This window comes from Oryctolagus cuniculus, chromosome 16 (assembly GCF_964237555.1).
Source record: "Oryctolagus cuniculus chromosome 16, mOryCun1.1, whole genome shotgun sequence".
NCBI lineage: Eukaryota > Metazoa > Chordata > Mammalia > Lagomorpha > Leporidae > Oryctolagus > Oryctolagus cuniculus.
The window spans coordinates 6,986,337-7,011,026 of NC_091447.1; the positions used below are offsets into that span (position 1 = coordinate 6,986,337).

The 24,690-nt window shown below is 38.7% G+C and overlaps 1 protein-coding gene across 1 annotated transcript in view; it reads right to left on the reverse strand.

The window, feature by feature from the left end:
- The window catches only part of AGMO (alkylglycerol monooxygenase), a 360,464-nt gene that overhangs the window by 218,959 nt on the left and 116,815 nt on the right, over positions 1-24,690 (reverse strand). The window contains exons 4-5 of the mRNA XM_002720858.5: positions 23,145-23,248; positions 1,857-1,952 (exon numbers count right to left, since the gene is read on the reverse strand). Of these exons, the coding sequence (XP_002720904.1) occupies positions 1,857-1,952; positions 23,145-23,248 (200 nt within the window). The remainder of the gene's footprint in view (positions 1-1,856; positions 1,953-23,144; positions 23,249-24,690) is intronic.

Sequence of the window (24,690 nt, forward strand, 5' to 3'; positions counted from 1 at the left end):
CTTACTACGCCACAGCGCCGGCACTGAAAACAATTATTTAAATCTATGCATACTAAGATCTTCAAAAAGTCTGTGGAGGTGCGGGTGCCGTGGCTCACTTGGCTAATCCTCCACCTGTGGTGCCGGCATCCCATATGGGCCCTGGGTTCTAGTCCCGGTTGCTCCTCTTCCAGTCCAGCTCTCTGTTGTGGCCCAGGAGGGCAGTGGAGGATGGCCCAAGTGCTTGGGCCCCTGCACCCATGTGGGAGACCTGGAAGAAGCAAGCGCCTGGCTCCTGGCTTCAGATCAGCGCAGCGCTGGCTGTAGTGGTCATCTGGGGAGTGAACCAATGGAAAGGAAGACCTTTCTCTCTGTCTCTCTCTCTCTATAGAGAGAGACTCTCTCTAGAGTCTATAACTCTACCTGTCAAATTAAAAAAAAAAAAAGTCCATGGAAATGTATACTATGAAAAAAATGAATAATGGATTTTTTTTTTGTGCAACAGTAAACTTATATTTTAATTCCATGTTTCCACACACTTTTTGAAGTGGCTTTGTAATTTCAAATGCATAAGGTGTCACACAGGCCAGAGGACTAATGCTTTGCTTTTGAACTGCAATAAAGCCACTGGTGGTGTGAATTTAAAAGGGCACAGCCCCCCCCCCCCCCACACACACACTTCAGGAGATGGGACTTAGTCTCAGAGGTTCACAGGAAAAGGCAGAAGTTACTTAGACACCATTGTTCTGCATAGAGCGTTACACCTAAGCCACACGTGGCATGGCCTTGGGGCTGTGCCACTATAAAAATGTAAACCTCCTTTAACCCCTCTGTGTAAATCACCAGAAAGCTTCCCCCTACTGATTTAAACAAATTTGGTCTCTGACCTCTCGAGTCAGAACTGGCCTCAACAGCTCCTTCTGATGGTTGTTGTACTGACTGCTTGATGCATGCCAGCTATCATAAAACACAATTTCACAGCAGATCTTCATAGAATGCCCCATACATCCAAAGTCAGGGCAACAGTTTCTTTATTCCAGGTAAGTCAGTAGCATGAATTACTGCAGATTAATGAAATAAATGCACTTTGTTGCATCAAGATTTGGCGTTCAATGGCAACTGTGATTTGTGGTATTGTTCAACTAGCTGCAACATCCGTCAATGTGCTTCCCATAGGAACTTCAAAAGGTTTCAGTAAATACCAGAGTCTTGAAAGGGTTCTCATGTGTGCAAGGCAGAATTTTTCTGGTTCTGTGATTTTTAATACTTAACAACAAAGCTAGTACAATAGTACATAAAGCCATCAGTTGCTTACTGCAAAGCATGCAGAATCTGAGAATTTGAGATGTCACTGACCCATGAAATTATATAGGTGCTGTTTTCTGAAAGAAATCCTGATAGCATCTTGAACACCTTTACATAAAACCTAAACTCTATAATGAAAGCAAGGTTTCCAATCAAAGAAAATATTTTAGTAATTTCTGTAAACAAATTTTTCAAGGAGTTTTCAGAGAGTTCCCACTGATACATATGCATAAGATTTCTATCTTTAGATGGAAATGAATTTCAACATGTCCTAGGAAGTGATGTTTAATAAACTGTAATACAGGAAGATATGCTATTGAACATAGTATTAAAATGTTTTGGTACTTCATAGCTCAAAAATTGTTTTATTTAATTGAGACCAACTGGCCTCATTGGTTCTTATAAACTTTGCAATATATATTCAGAAAAAAAGGATAAAAATGAACAGATGTTTCTCCTTAAAGAAAGCACACAAAGATTTTTCTTACACAATAAATCAGCCGCTAGTAGACTTCCAGGACATTGCTTCAGGGTATTTAGGTACAAACTTAAAAAAAAAAAAAAAGGCTTACCTCTGTGTGGATCCAAAATTGGTAGAGGAGATTGAACTGGAGATGCACAGCATACACTGAAGGTGGTATGAAGAGTGCCAGAGGACAGTAGAAAATCTGCAAGATAAAAATTTTGCAACAATTTAATTTGTGTATATGCTTTCCCAGCATAAATATTTTTTCTATTATTGGCAGTTCAACCTTCTGAGTATATATTTCTCCAATGCATACACCTTATTCTGGGCATTTTATAACCTATTTGATTTTGAAATATTAATTTTTCCATGTGGTGATAAAGCTGCAGATGTACTGGGTTTTGTATTTAATATTATCTACCTACACTATCATATGTTGTGTATTATTCTCTTCATCTTGAAAAGGTTGGATATATTTCCTGGAAGTAAAGAAGGTTTTTTTTTTAATATATACACACAATATTTACTTTATTTAAGTAAAAAAAAAATGTAAGAGTATTTCCTTTATACCTCTGACCTCCCAAATTCTCTGTTATTATCTGGCATTTTCAATAATGCAGCTAAATAAAAATAGGAAGTAATGTCATATAAGGGAGGACTGAGGAACTTTACTTCTTCACTCCTGCAGCTTATACGGAAGGTGGTGGGCTGTCGTGCCTTAGTGGAAACTAATTTTAAAGATCGATATTTCCGCACAGCCGGAAATGCCTCCACCTTGGAAAAACAACTTATGCTTAAGCCACAGATTGGTCAGAATCTACTAACAAGCATGCTCTGCTGTATCCTGCTAATGACCTTGATCCCCAAGAGTGGTTTCATGTTGGAAGGAAACATTTTATTAAATGAAAAACTCAGCAACCAAGTCAAAGTAAAAGGAATCCGACTTCTGCTTGACGTTTCTAATTTTGTACGGTCCTTATTTCTAAAAGACTAGGTACTTTTAAAGCATTTCTTCTAAATATTAGCACTTTATTTCTACATTTATGATAAAGCATTAGCTCTCAAAAGAACAACATGTCTTTTCAAGTGTTTTGGCAAAGATCAGGCATCTCCAATTGGATGTTTACATAAACCCTGTTAGTTTTCTCTTGTAAATGTAAATCAGGAAAAGCTCAACTCTCACCCCAAGGCGTTCAGCTTTATTATTTACTAGCAGATTATTCAGCAGTGGAGTAGATTAGTGAACAGCAGAAGAGTTCTGGGCTATTAGTGGAGATTGCACTGTGAGCACTTCTGCCATGACAGACTACACTTGTAGTAGCAGCAAACTTCTTACACTTCTTTAGCTTCCCATTGCCTCACATCAGTGGTGAGGGGAAAGCTTTTTGCAATCCAGCCATTCTCTCAGTTCTGCAAAGACCTGTGCTATGATTTGTTTTGCTTTGCTTTTTTTTCTCACCATTTGAAGACAATTATCGTACAATAGGTTAATAAGGAATGTGGCTTGGGACACATATAGGGCCTATGACAAAGCATTTTTTAAGTTAAGGGGCATTTGTAATGAGAAATATAAGTTTAGTTCAGGGAATAATTCACAAAAATCACAAGTGGAGGTTTTTTTTGTAAGATACAATGTTATCAAAAGATTCCTGACAGAATCAAGGTCTTAATTTTTATAACTGGAAGCAGCTGAGTAGATGTGGTCCAGAATTCTCATTCACCTTCTATTCTACCTCTACTCTTTGCATTCCCAAATCCTCTGTGTCCTTTCAAGCCAATCCAAATGCCACCTCTGGTATGAATCCTTATATAGAATTTCTCCTTCCTCAAACTCAGAGTAACTCTGAGTACCTCAGTCAAGGTCTTCAAATTGTTTATCAGATATAACCATTTCTATCATGTGTCCAAATGCATTTCATTCTGACTACCAGGCTCTTTAATCTTTAATTACACTCTTAACCATGAGTCATTATATGATAATAAGGCAGAAGTCATACACACCAGGATCAGAAGGCAGAGAAATAACAAAGATCTATAAGCACAGGGAAAGAATGAGGAAAAACTAAGAGGTGATCTTGAGCTAACAGGCAGGAGTTGAGTGGAAGTTCTATTAGAAATTGCATGAGATTTGCAAGGGTTGTGTGACGTGGTATCAGAAAGCAAGAAACACCACAGCATTTAAGGGAAGCTACAAGTACAGGGGTGGCTTGCCGAAGTGTTGGGGAACCGTGTGGAAAGAGATGGGTTAAATGATGGAATTCATGGGCAGAGCTCAGGCTGTCCACCAACCCTGATATCACCACACGTGTGAGCGCGAGTGCGTGGGCAAATGTGCCGTTTCTAAAGAAACAATCTGCAGCTTTCATCAAGGAGCCTCCAGTATGTCTATGACTCACCCTAACAACAAAAAAACAAAAACAAAAACCCACAAAAATCATGCTAGACCACGGCCAAACTTGAGGAAGAAGCCATCCAATATCATTCTAAGGAGACTGGGCATGAAGGAACAATTAACTTCTTTTTAAACATTTAAGAAATATACAATACAAAAGTCTGTTTGAAAGTCACAAGTATATTTAATCACTGCAGTAGTCATGACAGTGGAGATGTAAAGTAGATATTTAATATATATAAGGACTCAGTTATTAGTTAAACATAAGAGTGGGGGGCCTGAGCCATGTGTGATAAGATGCCCAGATCTCTGGCTTGTGTGTAGGTGATGTTGTACAGTTCCACTTTGGGAAGCTTGTGTTAGAGCGCTTGGGGTAGGTCATGAGGAAGCTACTCAGAAAGTAGTTGGAAATGTGAATCAGGAACCAGAGTCCCAGGAATCAGAAAATACCTGGATTGACCTTGCTGTTATGGGTGTCATGCAAATATCAACTGTATTTGAGCTGTGGATGGATCCATAATGGGACAATAAATAATACCCTAAATGCAACTCCATGATCTCCAGATAAAATAAAAGACTGCTAGTAAACTAGGTTGAAACCCAAGAGTTAAAGATGTAAGATCATAGGAGACCAGCAGGCAATTTTAAAGAAGGGCTTAGAAGACTCCCACTGAACACCCACTGAGGTGGTGAAAATGCAAAATAGCCCTGGATTTGCAAGCAGGGGTCAAAGCAGCGGTAGGTCTAGAATTCAGATCTCAGTAAGCTAAGAATCAGCCAAGGGAGATGAGAAAGTGGAGGAAGGGATTGCTCAATATGAATATATTGATGGTCCCTCACAAGGAACCAGTGGAGACAGAGAACAACAGAGGGTGGGGTCAGCTGTTTGGTAAAGACCACAAACTGCTGAGAGGAAGTAAGGCAAATGCAAGGTTAGCAACCAAGAGTTAGAGCTGCTGAAGGTAAGTGAGCCTTTGTTGTTGTAAAACAAGGGGTAATAAAGCAGATCACTTGTCAATTCACAAGTTTTAACTGAAGATACACAAACTGGAAGTAGAGAGGTAGAAACAAGCAAAGCCCCCATTTTTGGTGAAGCTTTAATACATTCAAGAGGTAGCAGTGGAGAAGACATACTAAGAAAACTATGATATTTTATCTTATTTATTTATTCATTCATTTATTATAAGAAAGGGAAGAGAGAAAGAGAAATCAGTCACATCCAGTGATTCACTCCCCAGATGCCCACAACAGCTAATGCAGGGCAGAGTTGGAACTGGGAACTGGGTATTCAATCTTAGTCTCCCACATGGGTGTCAGAGACACAACAACTTGAGCTCTTACCAGCTGCATTCCAGTGTGTGCATCAGCAGAAAAAGAACACAGCTGAGACTTGAACCAGGCACATTGATATGATATATGGCCATCCCAAGTGGTGTGTTAACCACCAGGTCAAATGTCCATCTGAAGACTGATACTTTAGCAAGGTTTCTCCAAGGTAGAGAAGTGAAAATGAAACCATCTTCCAGTATTTCAAGGAAGATGCAATATAGGCTATAGGTCATACTGCTGGAGTCACAGAACTTAAACATCATAGGTTAGCTGATGCTCACAGTCAAGTCAGGAACAGGTTACAAAGCAGGAGAAAAAGTCTAGGTTAAGGAAGAATGCTTCTCCCAGATAAACTGCTAACTAAAATGGTTTAAGCTTAAGAATACATGCAGTTACATTGAAAGAATAGAAAACACACTTTCAAGCTCCAGGATTCATGTCAATTATATTTTAATAGTTCAATAATTTAATTTATCAGTGTCTGCACTTCTAGCATTCTCATTTATAAGTATAATAGTATGATAGAAAAATTTAATTTTTCTTCTAAGGAGATCACATTTTAGCACAGGTGTTAAGCTTGCTTGCCATTCTGACATCCCATATCCAAGTGGCAGTTGGAGTCTCAGCTGGACAACTTCCCATCCAGCTCCCCACTAATGCTCCTGAAAGGCAAGAGAAGATGGTCCAAGTGTTCGGGCCCCTCCCACCCATGTAGGCTGCCTGAATGGAGTTCCTAGCCCCTGACTTTGCCTTGGCTCAACCATGGCTGTTGCAGCCATTTTTGGGAGTGACTCACCAGATGAAAGATTTTTTTTCTCTATTTTTCAATCCCTGCCCCCTATAAGGAAACTCAAAAAATAAATAAATATTCTAAAATAATTTTCCTCTTGAGTACTGATCTCTATCCTTCAGACATTCCTTTTTTTAAAAAAATAGTTAAGTAGTTTGAGTTTTTTCTTTTTTCTTTTATTTAAGGCATACCTATTTCATGTCTTACGTGTATACAGATTTAAGAACACAGTGATACATCCCCACCTACCGTCCCTCCCACCCATGCTTCCATCTTCCATTCTCCTTCCTTTTCATTCCCACTCTTAATTTGTACAATGCTTTACTTTCAGTTTACTTTATACTCATAAGATTAACCCTACATATGTAAGGAGTTCAGTAAATAGTATCTTATAGATCTTTTCACATCCTTGGTTAACTTCATACTAAAATATTTAATTTTTGTAAATATTATGAATGGGACTGATCTTACAAGTTATTTCTCAGCCATAGCATGGTCTATGTAAACAAAGGTTATTGATTTTTGTGTGTTAATTTTGTATCCTGACACTAAACCAAACTCTTTTGAGTTCCATTAGTCTCTTAGTGGTGTCTTTTGGTTCCCCTATATATATAGAATCATGCCATCTACAAACAAGGATAATTTTAGTTCCTCCTTTCTAACTTATATCTGTTTGATTTCTTTTATTGCCTAATGGCTCTGGTTAAAACTTCCAGAACTATATTGAATAGTAGTGGTAAGATTGAGCATCCTTTTCTGGTTCTGGACCTTAGTTGGAATGGTTTCAGCTTTTGCCCATTCAATAAGATGCTGACCATGGGTTTGTGATAAATTGTCTTGATTTTGTTGAGGAATTTTGCTTGTATACGCATTTTGCTTAAGGTGTTCATCTTGAAAGGATGTTATCTTTTATCAAATGCTTATATATTGAGATAATGATATGATTTTTGTTCTTCAGTTTTTTAATGTGATGTGTCACATTTATTGATTTGTGAATGTTGAACCATTCCTGCATAGTAGGAATAAATCCCATTTGCTCTGGGTGAATTATCTTTCTGATGTGTTGTTGGATTCAATTAGCTAGTATTTTGTTGAGGATTTTTGCATCTCTGTTCATTAGGGATTTTAGTCTATAGTTTTCTTTCTAGGTTCTGTCTTTTTCTGGTTTTAGAAGTAAGATGATATGGATCTCATAGAAGGAGCTTGAGAGGATTTCCTCCCTTTCAATTTTTTTCAATAGTTTGAGAATAATTGGAATTAGTTCTTGAAAAGTCTGGTAGAATTCATCCGCGAAACCACACAATCCTGGGCTTTTCCCTGCGGGGAGGGTTTGTGTTGCTTCTTCTATGTTCTTCTTGGTTACTTGTCTGTTTATGTTTTTCTGTCTTTAAGACTCAATTTTGGTAGTTTGTTTCCAGGAACCTATCCATTTCTTCTAATTTTCCAATTTGTTGGTGTATAGCTGCTTGTAGTAATTCCTAATGATTCTCATTACTTCTGTAGTATCTGTTGTACATTGTTTTATCTCTGGTTTTATTGATTTGGGTCTTCTCTGTCTTTTTTTTTGGTGAGTTGGGACATTTCTATTAAAATTCTGTGTCTGGAATAAGCATTTTTGTTTTTACTTAATAAGTCATTTTCCTTATTTAAACTAGAACTACTTGTGGATCCATGATCTATTTCCCCTTTCCCCTCTCCATTTTCAAATGCATCCTGGTTTCTAGCCATACTTGTACATAATGAGTTTAATTATGACTCCTGCTCGAAGCTGTGTGAGATCCTAGTGCCCCACCCCCCAGGTCACACATTGCTGGAGCCAAGTTAAAATAAGTGAATTAGGGGCCGGCAACATGGCTCAATAGGCTAATCCTCCACCTGCAGTGCCAGTACACCGGGTTCTAGTCCCGGTTGGGGCACCGGATTCTGTCCTGGTTGCCCTTCTTCCAGGCCAGCCCTCTGCTGTGGCCTGGGAGTGCAGTGGAGGAGGGCCCTGCACCCGCATGGGAGACCAGGAGAAGCACCTGGCTCCTGGCTTTGGATAAGCGCGATGCGCTGGCCATTGGAGGGTGAACCAATGGAAAAGGAAGACCTTTCTCTCTGTCTCTCTCTTACTGTCCACTCTGCCTGTCAAAAAAAAGTGAATTAGGGTATGTGATTGATATCCTTATACAAAGGAGAACTTTCAAGGCAGAGACCTACATGCAAGCAAACACCATGTGAACATGAATGCAGGGGTTGCCATGATGCACCTGTACATGGAAGTATGCCAAGTTGAGTTGTATAGGTATGCACAGAACTGATTATCCCATATATCTCTCAGAAGGAACCAACACTACCAATGTCTTACACAATTCGTTTCTGATGCCCTATGCCATCCATTTTGGGGCACTCATTTACAGAAATCCCAGGTACACTCCATACTTAGGGAACTTACTGTTCCCTAAATTAATCATATTTCCCCATAAGTTTTATTTCTAAAGACATTGTCCTCTTACACACTTTCCATTGTACACCTTGACCATAGCCAAATGTGTGATTTTCTGGCAGATTTGGTTCAAGCATCACTTTTACTGTGAAGTTTTTTTTTGGCCATTGGTGGTCCTTAGTGTGGCAACATCCCTCTAACACCTTAGCAGATGGTAACAGTGCCTGTTAACCTGCCTGACCCCCTCCAAGGAAAGTGATTGCCTTGAGAACACAGGGTCTTCTGTACTTCATCTTCTCAACCTTGGCCATCATGATTGGCTAAGTCTGTTAGGAAAAGAGTTGCAGATTGATGCCTCCTCACACGGGGCACCAAAAATGTTAGGAAAAAAGGTGCAGAATAGAGAGGATACAGTATATGAATCTACAGCCAAAACAAATTTATTCAGAGGAAATAAATTCTCATGTCCTTGTTCCACCAAAGTCCATCAAGAATATCAGGGTATTTCAAAAAGTTTGTGGAAAATGGAATTAAAATGTAAATTTGCTCCACTGCCAAAAAATATTCAAAATCCATCCATAGGTTTTTACAATATGAATTTGCATGCATTACTTGAAGATCCCTCATATACATGGATTTCAGTATTTGTGGCACCTATACCTTATCTTTTAAATTCATTTTCCAAGAGCTTTTGGAAATACTCTCACATATGTGGAAAAAGTGAGTGACTGCACTTCTCAAAACAGAAGCAACAGCATATAAAGGCAGTTGAGTATTTCAGCCCACTGTACGTTTTATTAAAGTGATGATAAGACGGTGCTGACAGCGAGCTCTTCCCTCTGCTTTCCCTTGCCCATTCTGAGGGCTACTGGTGGTGACTGGATGTCTGTGAAGAAAAACACTAAGAACCAGAGGATAATTTTGTTTGTGGACATTGGGGCACAGCAGGTTAAGCCACCACTTTGGGAGCTTGGCATCCCATGTCAGAGTGCCACTTCGAGTCCCAGCTACTCCACTTCCAATTCCAGCTTCCTGCTAATGTGCCTGGGAGGCAGTGAGTGATGACCGAGCAGGTTCCTGCCACCACATGGGAGACCTCGGCTCTTGGCTCTGAACTTCAGCCTGGCCTTGCACCAGCTATTGTGACTATTCAGGGAGTAAACCAGGGGATGGAAGATCTCTGACTGATTTCTCCTCTTTTTCTGTCACTCTGCATTTCAAACAAATACATAAAGAAATATTTATAAAGATTTTTTCAAAAATTTATTTATTTGAGAAGCAGACTTATAGAAAGAGGGAGAGACAGAAAGTTCTTCCATCTACTGGTTCACTCTCCAAATGGTCACAATGGTCAAGGCTGGGCCAGTCTGAAGCCAGGAGCCAGGAGTTTCTTCCGGTTTACCATAGGGGTGCCGGGACCCAAGGACTTGGGACATTCTCTATTGCTTTCACAGGCCATCAACAAAGAGTTGGATAAGAAGAAGAGCAGCCGGTACAAGAACTGGCATCCATATGGGATGTCGGTTCTGCAGGCGGAAGCTTAGCCTACTCTGCACAGCACCAGTTCCAAGAATCTTTTTAAAGCCAATGGCATGCAATAGCTAGCTCCATTTTCCTGATGCAGGCCAGAATTGCGGCCCTGATGTTAACAAAAACTCCATCAGTTGAGTCACCTGTGCCTGGTGGTTCGGGTGGCTGAAGAGATGCCTTGGAATCCTCATGCCAGGCTCTGGGAGAAGTTATATTTCTTCACTCCATGGGGGCTCAAAGCTTGCTTTGCTTGCATGACAAAGAGTGGTGGGGCTTTTATCCCTAGTGCATTCATATGTATGACATCAAGGTAGGTAGTTTCTCATATCTGTATTTATTCACATTTGTCTTTATATCACTCCAACCTATTGAAAAACAGACTTTGCTTATGTAGTTTGGCAGGGAGTATGGTGTAGTAAAAATATCTGAGATCTCACTAAGATTCCTCTGATGCTTTGCGCTTAATAGAAAAACAGCATCATATGGGAGAATAACACTTGGTGGATTTCCACACTCATTATTTATGGTGATCTTCAAAATATCCACATGAGAAGGCAGAGCAAATATTAAGAGCCTCATTTCACACATAACATCTCGAAGATTCTGACATTAATACATTGGTTCAAAGGGGAAAACCTAAGAACTGAGTGAAGCCTAGGCTGATTTCTTTCCTTTGAAAAGATTTAGCTATTATTTTATTTGAAAGGCAGAGTGACAGAGAGAGAGGGAGATACGGAGAGTGAAAGAGAGATCTTCCATCTTCTGGTTCTTTCCTTAACAGGCCAAACAACTTGGGCTCAGCCAGGCAGAAGCCATGATGCAGGAACTCCATCAAGGCCTCCCACATATGTGCAGGAGTCCAGGCACTTGCACCATCCTCCACTGACCTGCCATGCTCATAAGCAGGAAGCTGTCTAAGAAGTGGAGCAACCAGGGCTCTAACTAGGGCTCTGATATGAGATGCTGGCCTTGCAAACAGCAGCTTAATCCACTGCACCACAATGCTACCTTCTGACGTCAGATTTATCAACTGCCATGCACTGTTTCCTAAATATAATGAAGACATTTTTAACCTATTACACTCAAAATGTTATATTTACATTTACAGCAGTATAACAAAAGTCTTCAAAATTCTGTAACTATATTTCTTTGTGCAGATGGTGGGTGAACTTCCCCTTGTTAGATTGCTAAGATGTTATAAGCATATTTTATGAATTCTTTTTTTTGAGATTTATTTTTTATTTATTTGAAAGCCAGAGCTACAGAGAGGCAGAGACGGGTTGTAGGGGTTCTTCCATCCACTAGTTCACTCCCCAAATAGCTGCAACTGCAAAATCTGTGCCAATCCGAAGCCAGGAACTTCGAGCTTCTTCCAGGTCTCCCACACATGTACAGGGGCCCAAAGACTTTGGCCATCTTCTACTGCTTTCCCAGGCCATAGCAGAGAGTTGGATCATAAGTAGAGCAGCTGTTATTTGAACCAGGACCCATATGGGATGCCTGTACTGCAGGCAGCAGCTTTACCTGTTACACCATAGTGCTGTCCCCTTATGTATTCTTACAAAATTAACTTCATACCAACATAAAGAACAAAGAAATTTTAATGATTGAAGAGACAAAATAGAGCTAAAAAGTCTTACTTAACTGACTCATTGAAATTAAGTGCAATCCATATTGGGTGGATTTTTTATGTAAGGTGTAAGGCAGGATTCTTGTTTTATACTTATTCATGTGGAAATCCAGTTTTCCCAGCACTATTTGTTGAAGAGACTCTCTTCGCTCCAGGTATTGGTTTTAGATCCTTGGTCAAATATAAGCTGGTTGTAGATGTTTGCATTGATTTCTGGCATTTTTATTCTGTTCCATTGGTCTATCCATCTGTTTTTGTACCAGTACCATGTTATTTTGATTCTAACTGCCTTGTAGTATGTCTTGTAATCTGATATTGTGATGTCTCCTGCTTTGTTTATGTTGTATAAGATTGCTTTAGCTATTTGAGGTCTCCTGTGTGCTCATATGTATTTCAGCATCATTTTGTCTATATCTGAGAAGAATGTCTTTGGTATTTTGATTGGTATCACACTGAATCTGTAAATTGCTTTTGGAAGAATGGACACTTTGATGATATTGATTCTTCCAATCCATGAACATGGAAGATTTTTCCATTTTTTTAATATTTTCTTCTATTTCTTTCTTTAATGTTTTGTAATTCTCATTGTAGAGATTTTTGACATCCTTGAATAAATTTATTCTGAGGTATTTGATTTTTTTTTGTAGCTTTTGTGAATGGGGTTGATCTTAGAAGCTCAATCTCAGCCTTTGCATTGTCTGTGTATACAAAGGCTGTTGATTTTTGTGTATTGACTTTATATCTTGCTACTTTACCAAACTCTTCTATATTTTAATAGTCTCTCAGTGGAATCTTTTGGATCCCCTATATATAGAATCATGTCATCTGCCAATAGGGATAGTTTGACTTCCACCTTCCCAATTTGTATCCCTTTAATTTCTTTTTCTTGCCTAATGGCTTGGATAAAACTTCTAGGACTATATTGAATAGCAATGGTGAGAGTGGGCATCCTTGTCTGGTACCAGATCTCAGTGGGAATGATTCCAACTTTTCCCCATCCAATATGACTTTGGCCATGGGTTTGTCATAAATTGCCCTGAATGTGTTGAAGAATGTTCCTTCTATACCCAGTTTGCTTACAGTTTTCATCATGAAAGGGTGTTGTATTTTATCAAATGCTTTCTCTGCATCTATTGAGATAATCATATGTGTTTTTTTGTTCAGCAATTTATTAATGTGATGTGTCACATTGATTGATTTGTGAATACTGAACCATCCCTGCATAGCAAGAATAAATTCCACTTGGTCTGGGTGGATGATCTTTCTGATCTGTTGTTAGATTCAATTGGCTAAAAGTTGAGGATTTTTCATCTATGTTCATCAGGGAAATTGGTCTGTAATTCTTCTCTGTTGCATATTTTTCAGGCTTAGTAATTAAGATGATGCTGGCTTCATAGAAAGAATTCAGGAGGATTTTCTCCCTTTCAATTATTTTTAATAAGTTGAGAAGAACTGGAGTTAGTTGTTTAAATGTCTGGCAGAATTCAGCAGTGAAGCCATCCATTCCCAGGGTTTTCTTTGTGGGGAGGGCCTTTATTACTGATTCAATTTCCATCTTGGTTATGAGTCTGTTTAGGTTTTCTATATCTTCATGGCTCAATTTAGATAGGCTGTATGTGTCCAGGCATCTATCAATTTCTTCTACATTTTCCAGTTTGTTGGCATACAGCTCTTTGTAGTAATTTCTGATGATCCTTTTTATTTCTATGGTTGTCTGTTGTTACATTTCCTTTTTCATCTCTAATTTTATTGATTTGAGTCTTCTCTCCCCTTTTTTGGTTGGTTGGGCCAATGGTGTGCAAATTTTGTTTATTTTTTTTTCATAAAACCAGCTCTTCATTTTGCTGATCTTTTGTAATTTTTTGATTCAATTTTGTTTCTTCTCTAATTTTAATTATTTCTTTTCTCTTACTAGTTTTGGGTTTGGTTTGCTGTTGTTTTTCTTGATCCTTGAGTTGCATTAATAGCTAATTTATTTGATGTCTTTCCAATTTCTTGATGTCGGCACCAATTGCTATAAACTTTCCTCTTAACACTGTTTTTTCTGTCTTCCCTATGTTTTGATATGTTGTGTTGGTGTCATCATTTGTTTCTAGAATGTTTTTTTATTTCTCTTTTGATTTCGTCTATGACCCAGTGTTCATTCAGGAGCATGTTGTTGAGTCTCCATGTGTTTGCATATGTTCTAGAGATTCCTGAGTTGCTTATTTCCAGCTAGACTCCATTGTGGTCCAAGAAGATATGTGGTATGATTTCATGATTTTTTTAAATTTAATTTGCTGGGACTTTATTTTTGGCCTAGTAAGTGGTCAATCCTAGAGAAAGTTCCATGCACTGGTGAGAAGAATGTGTATTCTGTGACTATAGGATGAAATGTCCTGTAGATATCTGTTAGGTCCAATTGGTCTATAGTGTCAATTAATTGTGCTATTTCCTTGCTGATTTTCTGTCTGGTTAATCTGACTATTGCTGACAGTAGGGTATTGAAGTCCCTCATTACTATTTTTTTTTTATTTATTTGACAGATAGAGTTAGACAGTGAGAGAGAGAGAGAGATAAATATCTTCCCTCCATTGGTTCGCCCCCCCCAAAATGGCTGCTATGGCCAGAGCTATGCCAATCTGAAGCCAGGAGCCAGGTGCTTCCTCCTGATCTCCCATACGGGTGCAGGGGCCCAAGCCCTTGCGCCATCCTCCACTGCCCTCCCAGGCCTCAGCAGAGAGCTGGATTGGAAGAGGAGCAACCAGGGCAAGAACCCGGCGCCCCATTCGGGACTAGAACCTGGAGTGCCAGTGCCGCAGGCGGAGGATTAGCCTAGTGAGCCACTGCACTGGCCTTGATAACACTTTTTCTAAAGGCAGAGTATTAACCAAGTGAGCCACGATGCCGCCCCCCACCCCCTCCCCCCTCATTACTATTGCAGTGGGGTCTATGTTTCCCTTTAAATCCTTTAACATTTCTTTTAAATAGGTGCCATGTAAGTAGGTACATATATGTTTATAATAGTTGCATCTTTCTGTTGAATTGATCCATTAATCATTATATAGAGCCCTTCTTTTTCTCTTTTAACAGTTATTGTGTTAAAGTCTATTTTGTCTGATATTAGGATTGCTACATCAGCTCTTTTTTGGTCTGTTGGCGTGGAATATCTTTTTTCCATTCTTTCACTTTCAGTCTGCATGCATCTTTGTTGGTGAAATGTGTTTCTTGCAGGCAGCAAATAGATGGATTTTATTTTATTTTTTAAGCCAGTCTGTGTCTTTTAACTGTAGAGTTGAGACCATTTACATTCAAGGTGATTATTGATAAATAATGGCTTTGCCCTGTCATTTTTTCAAAAATATCCCTATTTTTTGCTTTGAATTTTCTTTGAACTTTTACTGAGAGATTCTTTCCTTTACCTTCTTTCATAGTGATGACCATGTTTCTGTGTTTCTGTGTGCAGCACATCTTTAAGCATCTTTTGTAGGGCTGGAAGGGTAGTGACAAATTCTTTCTGTTTCTTATGGAAGGTATTTATTTAACCTTCATGCATAAATGAGAGCTTTTCAGGGTATAGTATTCTGGGTTGACAGTTTTTTTTTCTCTTAATATGTGGAATGTTTCTCGCCATTCTCTCCTAGCTTGTAGTATTTCTGATGCAAGGTCCACTGTGTGTCTAATTGGAGATCCTCTGAAAGTAATCTGGCATTTCTCTCATGCACATTTTAGAATCTTTTATTTATATTTTACTGTGGTGAACTTGATTACAATGTGCCTTTGTAAAGATCTTTGCTAGTCATGTCTATTAGGAGTTCTACATGCTTCTTGTACTTGCATGTCCTTTTCTTTCTCCAAATTAGTGAAGTTTTCTGTTATTATTTCACTTAAAAGGCCTTCTAATCCATTTTCTCTATTCATGCCTTCAGGAACTCCTAGAACTCATCTGTTATGTTGTTTGATAGTATACTGTAGATTCCCAACAGTGTTTTTTAGTTTTCTAATTTCCTCTTCTTGTTTTTGGTTTGACTGTATAATTTCCTGTGCTTTGTCTTCTAAGTCCAATATTCTTTCTCCTGCTTTACTAATTCTGTTAAGGCTTTCCACTGCATTTTTATTTGTTCTATTGAATTTTTCATTTCATTTTGATTTCTCTTTAAAATCTCAATTTCACTGGAGAAATTTTCATGTCTTGTACAGATTTCAGTAGTTCATACATTTGCTTCTGATTACTTTTATGTAATCTTGTGATCAACTTTTTAAATTCCATTTCTTGCATTTCTTCCATATCATCATCTTCACAATCTAGTATTGAGGTGTTGTGTTCTTTTGGGGGCATCATGTTGTCTTCCTTATTCTTGTTTCTTGATTTGGTGCATTTGTTACTCAGCATTTTTGGAGATACTCCTTGGTTTCTTCTGTGTTTTTTTCACTGTGGCAGCTTTTATCTTTGTGCTATACCTCTGTACATAAGTGGAGTGTCTGCTTCCAGTGACTATTTAGAGGCGTGTAATGGTTGTGGCCAGGGAGCTCTATTCAGTTCTACAGGGTGAAGGGCGTATCTAAGTGACACATCCAGGTTTGGTGCCATAAGTCTCCTTTTTTTCTTTTTTTTTAATCAAAAGGGAAGTATATTCTGTTCAGCTGAGCTCCTCTCCTCAAAGAAACCAGTGCCTGAGTGCTAGCCCCAGTAAATATACTTGTCCACTCTGCCCCAAGGACCACACAAAGGATCTGTGCAATCCTCAGTGTAAGCTCAGATTCCCCAACAATGTCTCTCACCTGGTGACCAGGAAGCCCTGAGCATGTGGAGTCTCCCACTGTGAGTGCCCAAAGTCCCAGCCACACGTGAGTCCTCCCACACACCCTCAGCTTTGTTTTGTATTTTTTCACAGTCCCAGAACAGAAGCCTCACAGTCACAAGCTCCTAGCACCCTGTTAGTTATCCCCATGAGAGTCAGGAGTCTCCACTTGCTGGTTGCTGGGCATTGACACGAGCTGGAGCAGCTGCTATATATGTCCAAAATGGCACCCCCTCTATTGGCTTGTTACAGGATGCTGTTGTAAAGTGACTGGGGAGAGAGAAACATGTCCCTTCTTTTTCTTCTTTTTTCCTCCTCTAGTTTGGCAGGTACACTGTCCCCCATGGGGCTCCAAGTCAGGTTCACTCTAGGCTCTTCCTGCAGTTTTATTGCTAGTGGCTTGGGCTGCTGAGGTCTGGTCTCACCTCACTTTCCAAAGCTGGTGCATAGGCTCTCAGCTACGGGAGTCCTGAGTTGTGGGCGTCCACACCCTCCAGGTAGGTCCACTGTGTCCCTCTAATTTGCGTAGAATTTCTTCTGCAGTTTTCTCCCAAACTCTTCCCTGAGATTGCACTCTCTTCACTTTTTTTAAACTGTCTTCTCCTAGACTAGCGCAGTAAGCTCCCTCCCTACTCTGCCATCTTGGAACCGCCTATTAACACGTTACTTTGCTACAGTTGCTACAACTGAGAAATCCATTTTGCATTTCTTCATACATTAATATGAATCAATATGGACTAGTATGTAGCATCTGGTACATTTGTATAAGCTAACTTCCACACTTTATTTAGATTTCACTGACTGTTTTTTCTGTGTTTTTTTTTTCCTAATACCTCTTTTCTGGTTTTTTGGCCCCATCTGGAATGCAGCACACTTTTAGTCAGAAAAGTAACAGTTTCTCAGATAGTCCTTATATTTCTTGAGCTTCAGCATTTTGAGCAATACTGGTTGGGTATGTTGTAATGTGTTCTTTGATTTGGATTTGACACATGTCTTTTCTCATTGGTAGATTTGAGAAGGAAGACCATACAGGTAAAACATCACTCTTATCACATATTGACAAGGTCCTTTCCAATAACATGGTTACCACTGACAAGGTGAGCTTTGATCTGAGATCAGCGTGGCCAAGTTTCTCCCTCTAACACGTCCTTTTCTCAGTCAGCCTACACTCAAGGATGGCAGGGGTGTGGCTAGTTAAGCTCATTCACACATCTACAACATGTAGATCTATGAAAATATTTACATACATATAATGTGTAGATATAGCACAAAATCTACATATATTATTTGAAATTCTTTAAGGAAAATTTTTTATTTATTTTTCCTCATTGATGTATTTATTCAATCATTTATCAACATCAAAAGAAAGTGATTTTAAAGATATTTATTTCATATTTTGGGTCAAATACCAAACTATGTCATATATTTTGTTGGTAAGTTTCAGATTTTATTCCATTAGGAGCTCCTTTATTTCAATTCCTGGGTCTCCCTGACATACTGTATTCTTTTATTTTTTTATATCTGTGTTTTGAATATAAAACTGTGACATTCAAGTATTTTTTCTATAAAGTTACAATGAAATGTGAATCCTGACACTATTATAAATTACATAATGTCCATGGGTAAACATATTTCATTATTTGCAAGCTGGTTAGACTATTATCCTTAAGGCATTATATAAAGATGTGTCATCAGAGATTGAAACGGTGTGAAAAACCATACATTTCACTATGTAGTAAGTAAAATGGCACTGTATCAATTGAAGTTATTTCGGGTGGATAACATTAAGCTCAGAATTGGCTAGAAGTGCAATTATGATTATTAGAAATTCTGGAAAGCTAAATCTGAACCTTTAACCATTTTAAATGACAGATCTGCCACCTGAATTTTCCTAAAATGAAAGAAACACATTCTGAGATTAATTTCACTTTTCATTCCACAAAACAATTTTCTCCTCAAACACAGGAACCCAGTACCCATTTTTTACTTGTTGTAAAATCCATTGTTACCTTGGTAACTGCCAAATTATAGGTGTCATGTAACAGCACTGAAGGAGAGAACCTTACAAACAACGCAAATAAAATATCAAGACCTGAAATCTGCACTTTGATTTTTATTGTCCAGAAAGACTTATTGCCCACCATTAACCAACACAGACCCTCAAACTGTCTCTTTGGTATGGCAAGGCACCTAGAAGTGCTACCCAGGAATGCATGCTGATTACAATCCCCACCTTACAGGTCCCATCATGCAAACTCCCATCCCTCTACTACAAGATAACGGACCAACTGGCAATGCATTCTCAATGCTCATTTCCTTATTTCAATACATTTCTCTGTGTCCCTGACAAAGTGGTGTGAGAATTAATTCTGGTTTTGAGCCTGCCTTTTGCATAGAGTTCCATTGGTCTGCAGCTCTGGATGCCTTCATTAGAAGGAATCTCCAGGGTGGAGGTTACTGTAAACCAAGGTTCAGGATCTGGACTCTAATTCTACTTTGGAAATGTGCATTCCTACACGATGCAGTGGACTCCTCTGAGACCCAATTTTCTGACCTTTAAAACAGATGATTTTTCCTTTTATAATTCCTCAGGTAATTAATTCAACAACTGCATTGATTTCCCTGGAGTAACTTCAAATATAGCTACATCCTTTCTTGGAGATATTCTCTCCAAAATGCAACTACTGGAGATTTGAGCTATCTTTATAAAGAGAGGAATATCATAAGTCTAGAGAGAGCAAATATTGTTGAGATTATTATTTTAACCAGTTCTATATTCAGCCCATTTTGTACAAGATGACAACAGACAGGATTTAACACTGCCATTTCTGAAGAGGGGAGGGTGTCCATGCCCCTACCCTGCTCCAACCTGGGTGCTGTTACCTGCATTCCACGCACTGGAGTCAGGCTTCATCCAGTCTTGAGCAACGCAGCTATCAAATAGGCAATATCTTCTTCTTCATTTGGTCATTCAGGGTTTCATCTCCATCCAGGAGATAAAAGTGTATTTATTCCTTTTCAATACATATTGCTTAGAACTATGTTATAGTTCAACTGGAAATCATAGCCTTTAATACCTATGAATGTGGTCTATCTGATAATAGGGTCCTTGCTGGTATAATTAGTTAACTTGTGATCATGCTGGAGCAAACTTGGGCAGTGAAATAGGGAACAACATATGAGGGCTGGAGTTCTGTTGTCATAGACCAGAAACTATCAGGACCTGGGAGAAGAACCTAGAACAGGTGCTGCCACCAGCCACCTCTGCCATTGTGACTTCTGGCTCCAGAACTGGGAGACAACAACTTCTGTTTTTGTAAGATACCTGGTGTGTTATATCTAGTTATTACAGTCCTAACAAATGAATACAAGCTATAGGTTTGTGGTATGGAGGGATCCAGATTAATTTCTTCTATGATCCATTAAATGTCATGTAGGAGGGTACTTTAGAAAGTTTGTGGAATAAAGTTTGTGAATAAATCAACATTTACTGTACACATTAATAACTGACTTTATAGTGCACTTCTCAGCATGCATTTTAGTGTTATATATTTTGATAGCCAAGAAGAGCCAAGTAGGGATGATCTTAGGAAAGCAACCAAGTAAATCAGGGTTGCTCAGTGGCTGGGAAAAACTTTAGACCTAATGGCTGCTTCTGGAATTCATTTTTCTTATTATTTCCTTAAATGAGGATACTTTACAGCCAAACTTTTTGTTGTGCCATACTATACTAATTGATATAATATGATTTTTTAAAAAACTAAGGCAAAGGAGACTGTTTTTTCCCCAATATGTGTGCTTAGCACCATTTTGAAACATCAATTGGTAGTAGACATATGTGTTTTATTTCTGGGCTGTCTACCCTACTCCATTGGCTGATGTGTCTGTGTTAGTGGCAATACCTTGCCAGTTTTGTTACCATATCTTTTTTTTTTTTTTTTTTGACAGGCAGAGTGGACAGTGAGAGAGAGAGAGAGACAGAGAGAAAGGTCTTCCTTTGACGTTGGTTCACCCTCCAATGGCCGCCACGGCCGGCGCGCTGCGACCGGCGCACCGCGCTGATCTGAAGCCAGGAGCCAGGTGCTTTTCCTAGTCTCCCATGCGGGTACAGGGCCCAAGCACTTGGGCCATCCTCCACTGCACTCCCGGGCCACAGCAGAGAGCTGGCCTGGAAGAGGGGCAACCGGGACAGAATCTGGCGCCCCAACCGGGACTAGAACCCGGTGTGCTGGCGCCACAGCCGTGGATTAGCCTATTGAGCCATGGCGCCGGCCTGTTACCATATTTTTAATGTATTTGAAAGTATAGTAGATTGAAGCCCCCAACTTTACAGTTTCTAGTCAAGATTTCTTTGAATATTTGAAATATTTTGTATTTCCATATAAAGTTTAGGATCCTTCTTTCTATTTCTGACATTTTGAGAGGGATTACACTGAAGAACAGATCACTTTGTGGAGTATGGACATTTTAATAATGTTGACTCTTCAAATCCATGAGCATGGGATATCTCTTCATTTATTTGTGTCAGCTTGTTTCGTTCATCCAGTGCTTTATTTTTCAGTAGACAGATCTCTGATTTCTATGACTAAATTTACTCCTAAGTATTTTATCATTTTGACACTTTTTAAAATGGTGATTTCTCAATTTCTTTTTCAGACAGAGCATTTCTATTACAACATGCGCTGCTGACTTTTCTAAGTTCATTCTCTATCTTGCAATCTTCCTGAATTAATCATTCAGCTCTAGCAGTTTTTTAAGGAGTTACCAGCTTTATCTATATAGGGGAATGGGTCTTTATAGAAGAATCAATTCAAAATGTCTTCACAACTTAATGTAAGAACTGAAACTATAAAACTATTAGAAGAAAACAGCAAAAGTTTCCATGACCATGGTCTGGGCAGAGATTTCTTATAGATGACTCCCAAATTACAGGCAATGAAAACAAAAATAAAGGAGACTGCTTTTACCTAAGCAGCTTCTACCCAGCATAGGAAATCATTAACAGAATGAAAAGACAGCCCATGATTTGGGACCAAATCTTTACAAATCAAATATTAGATAAACCACTCATATCCAAACTATACAAAGAATTCAAACTATTGAGTATCAAGGAAACAAATAATCATACATTAAAATAGTCAAAGTATTGGAATAGGCATTTCCCAAATGAAGAGATACAAATGACTAAGAGATCTGAAAAAAAATTTAATGTCACTTATCTTGAGAGAAATGCAAATTAAAACCTCAATGGGCTATCACCTTACACCTGTTAAATTGGCTATTTAAAAAAATATGAAGGATAAAAATGTTGGGTGTGAAGGAAAAGGAACCTTCATACACTGTTGATAGTGCTATAAATTGATACAGGCACCTTACAAAACAGTATGGAGGTTCCTCCAAAAACTAAAAGTAGAATCACCATCAGCTCTGTCAATCCCAGTACTGGATTTACTACACCCAAAAGAACTGAAATCAGTGTTCTGTAGAGATGTCTGCAAACCCATGGACATTGCAACCTCATTCACAATAGTCAAGCTGTAGAAACAATCTAAGTGTCCGTCAGGGGACAGACAGATTTTAAAAGCAGAATCTTGTATAGACTGTAGAGACCTTAAAATCAAGTAAACACTGTCGTTTTTAACAAGATGGATGAACCTACAAAACATCATGTTCAGTAAAATAAGCCATGCACGCAGTGAAAAATCTGGATGCTGCATGAGCTCACTTACATGTTTAAGCTGTAAGTCAAGCTCGTAGAAGTAGAGTAGAATTTTGGCTATCAGAAGCTGTGTGAGGCTGGAAAAGGGGAGATGCTGGTCAGTGGGTACAAAATTATCTTTAGGAGGAGTAAATTCTGGTGTTCTCCTGCACGGTAAGATGTCTGGGGTTCATGCTATGGTTAATGATGGTGGAGGGCATGATTCAAGATGGCTACAAGAGAGGAATTCAAATGTTCTTATCACAAAGAAAAGATCAAGAGGTGATGCATATGTTAATTACTGTGTGTTGTTTCACAAGGTTTATATATATATATATATACACACACATACATGAACATCACATTATACCCTATACATAAATATAATTATTATTTGTTAATTCAAAATTATAAAAACACAAATTTTACTTGGACATACAGAAGAGAAAATTGATTTTCTAAAAGTTTCTGATGAAGTCTTTACTTGTATATTTCTGAGTTGAGATATGTTGCCAATCCGTCATCTTTCTAGTTATGGCAGTAAGTGAAAAATAGCCAGAATTTTCCCACATTTCTGGATACCTCAGAGCAAGTTCTTGGTTCACACAAAACAACTACCATTGGAAAACATAACTTGCTTCTTGTGTGTCTGGCTTTATTTTGAAGAAAGACATTTTTCATGTCTGGCCTTACAGAAGAGAAGGAAGCATTTTAGCAAAACACCTTCTATTAGTTTACTTGGAGGAAACAGAAACAGTTGAGACTTCAAAAACAAATTATAGCCTCACATTTATTCAATTTCACACAGCTTCAACTTACCCAGGAAGTATATATCTGGAAGACAGATTGTCTCAGTGCTGTGGATAAGTTATAGTCTTCAGAACTGTGATGTGCTTGGTGTCCAGCCCACATAATATTAACCTCTGCAAAACACATAATTTGAAATGAGCCATGAGAAGAAGAACAAAGCGACTTCCATTTCCAGTTATGTCTGCTGCTGTGTTGAGTGTGGAAGAAAAGTCTGGAACATCTCTGAAAAAGCTAGCTAATACAATTATGATTAAAATAAGCCACCTCAAATCATTTTTGGAACAGGGAGTGTATAGATTATAAATAAATTAAAAACTGGAACACAGTAAATATGTTGAGTGTACATGATAATAAGCAAACACCTCATGTGAGCTGAAATGATTTCCAAAATTTACACTTTGTCAACATAAAACACTATGATAGATCATAAAAGCTAACCAAGAAAGTTGTAACAATGGATAGCAATGATTTTCCAGTATATAGCATACTTCTAATTAAAGAAGAATTTTATGATGGGAGAAATTGGTAAATAATTTTGGAGTGAGATAATATATATTATTTCCTGGTGACTTTTTGAGAAGTCTCAAAAACTGTATATAGAAACAAGAAGCAACACATAATAACACTGGGTCCTAAGATTTAACGTTTCATCTTTGTTTATCAAAATACATTAGCTCTGGGGCTGGCATTGTGGCGCAGTGGGTTAAATCCCTGGCCTGAGGTGCCAGCATCCTATATGGGCGCCGATTCTAGTCCCGGCTGCTCCTCTTCCGATCCAGCTCTCTGCTATGGCCTGGGATAGCAGTAGAAGATGGTCCAGGTCCTTGGGCCCCTGCACCTACGTGGGAGACCCAGAAGAAGTTCCTGGTTTCGGATTGGCGCAGCTTCAGCTGTTGCGGCCATCTGGGGAGTGAACCAGCAGATGGAAGACCTCTCTGTCTCTACCTCTCTCTGTAACTCTTTCAAATAAATAAAATAAATACTTAAAAAAACTACACTAGCTCATAGTTATCTATGATCCTTCCCAAACCTTACCGAAATACTATACCATTTCTACAGCTTGCCCACATAATTGCTCTGTGTCTTCCTAATGAAGAAAGATGAGCGTTGCTTATTTTCATCAAGCATTGCAGACAGCCTTCATGCTGCCTTGCAAATCATATGTACCCAGCAAAACTGATTATTTTTCCCACGATAACCATGACAATATAATCGCCACCTACACAGACAGAACAGAAGCGGATAAGTCATTCCTTATTCTGCCCACAGTTTTCATTCTATTGAAATGTTTCATTTCCCAACAGCATTACAGATCAAAATGCCATTATGTTCTATTCAGTTTGAAAATATATATGTCCTTACTTAAACTAACTGACATTTAAATGTTACTACATATCAAAAAGTGAATTCATCATGTGATATGATCAAAGTATTCTTGACAGTAAATATGAAAATGAAATCTTTTGAGCTTGAGTGATTGGGACTGGAGCAGTAGGTATAATCCTGGAAATACCAGGGCATTGGTCTCTGTAATTGCCATGCGCTGATAGCCAAA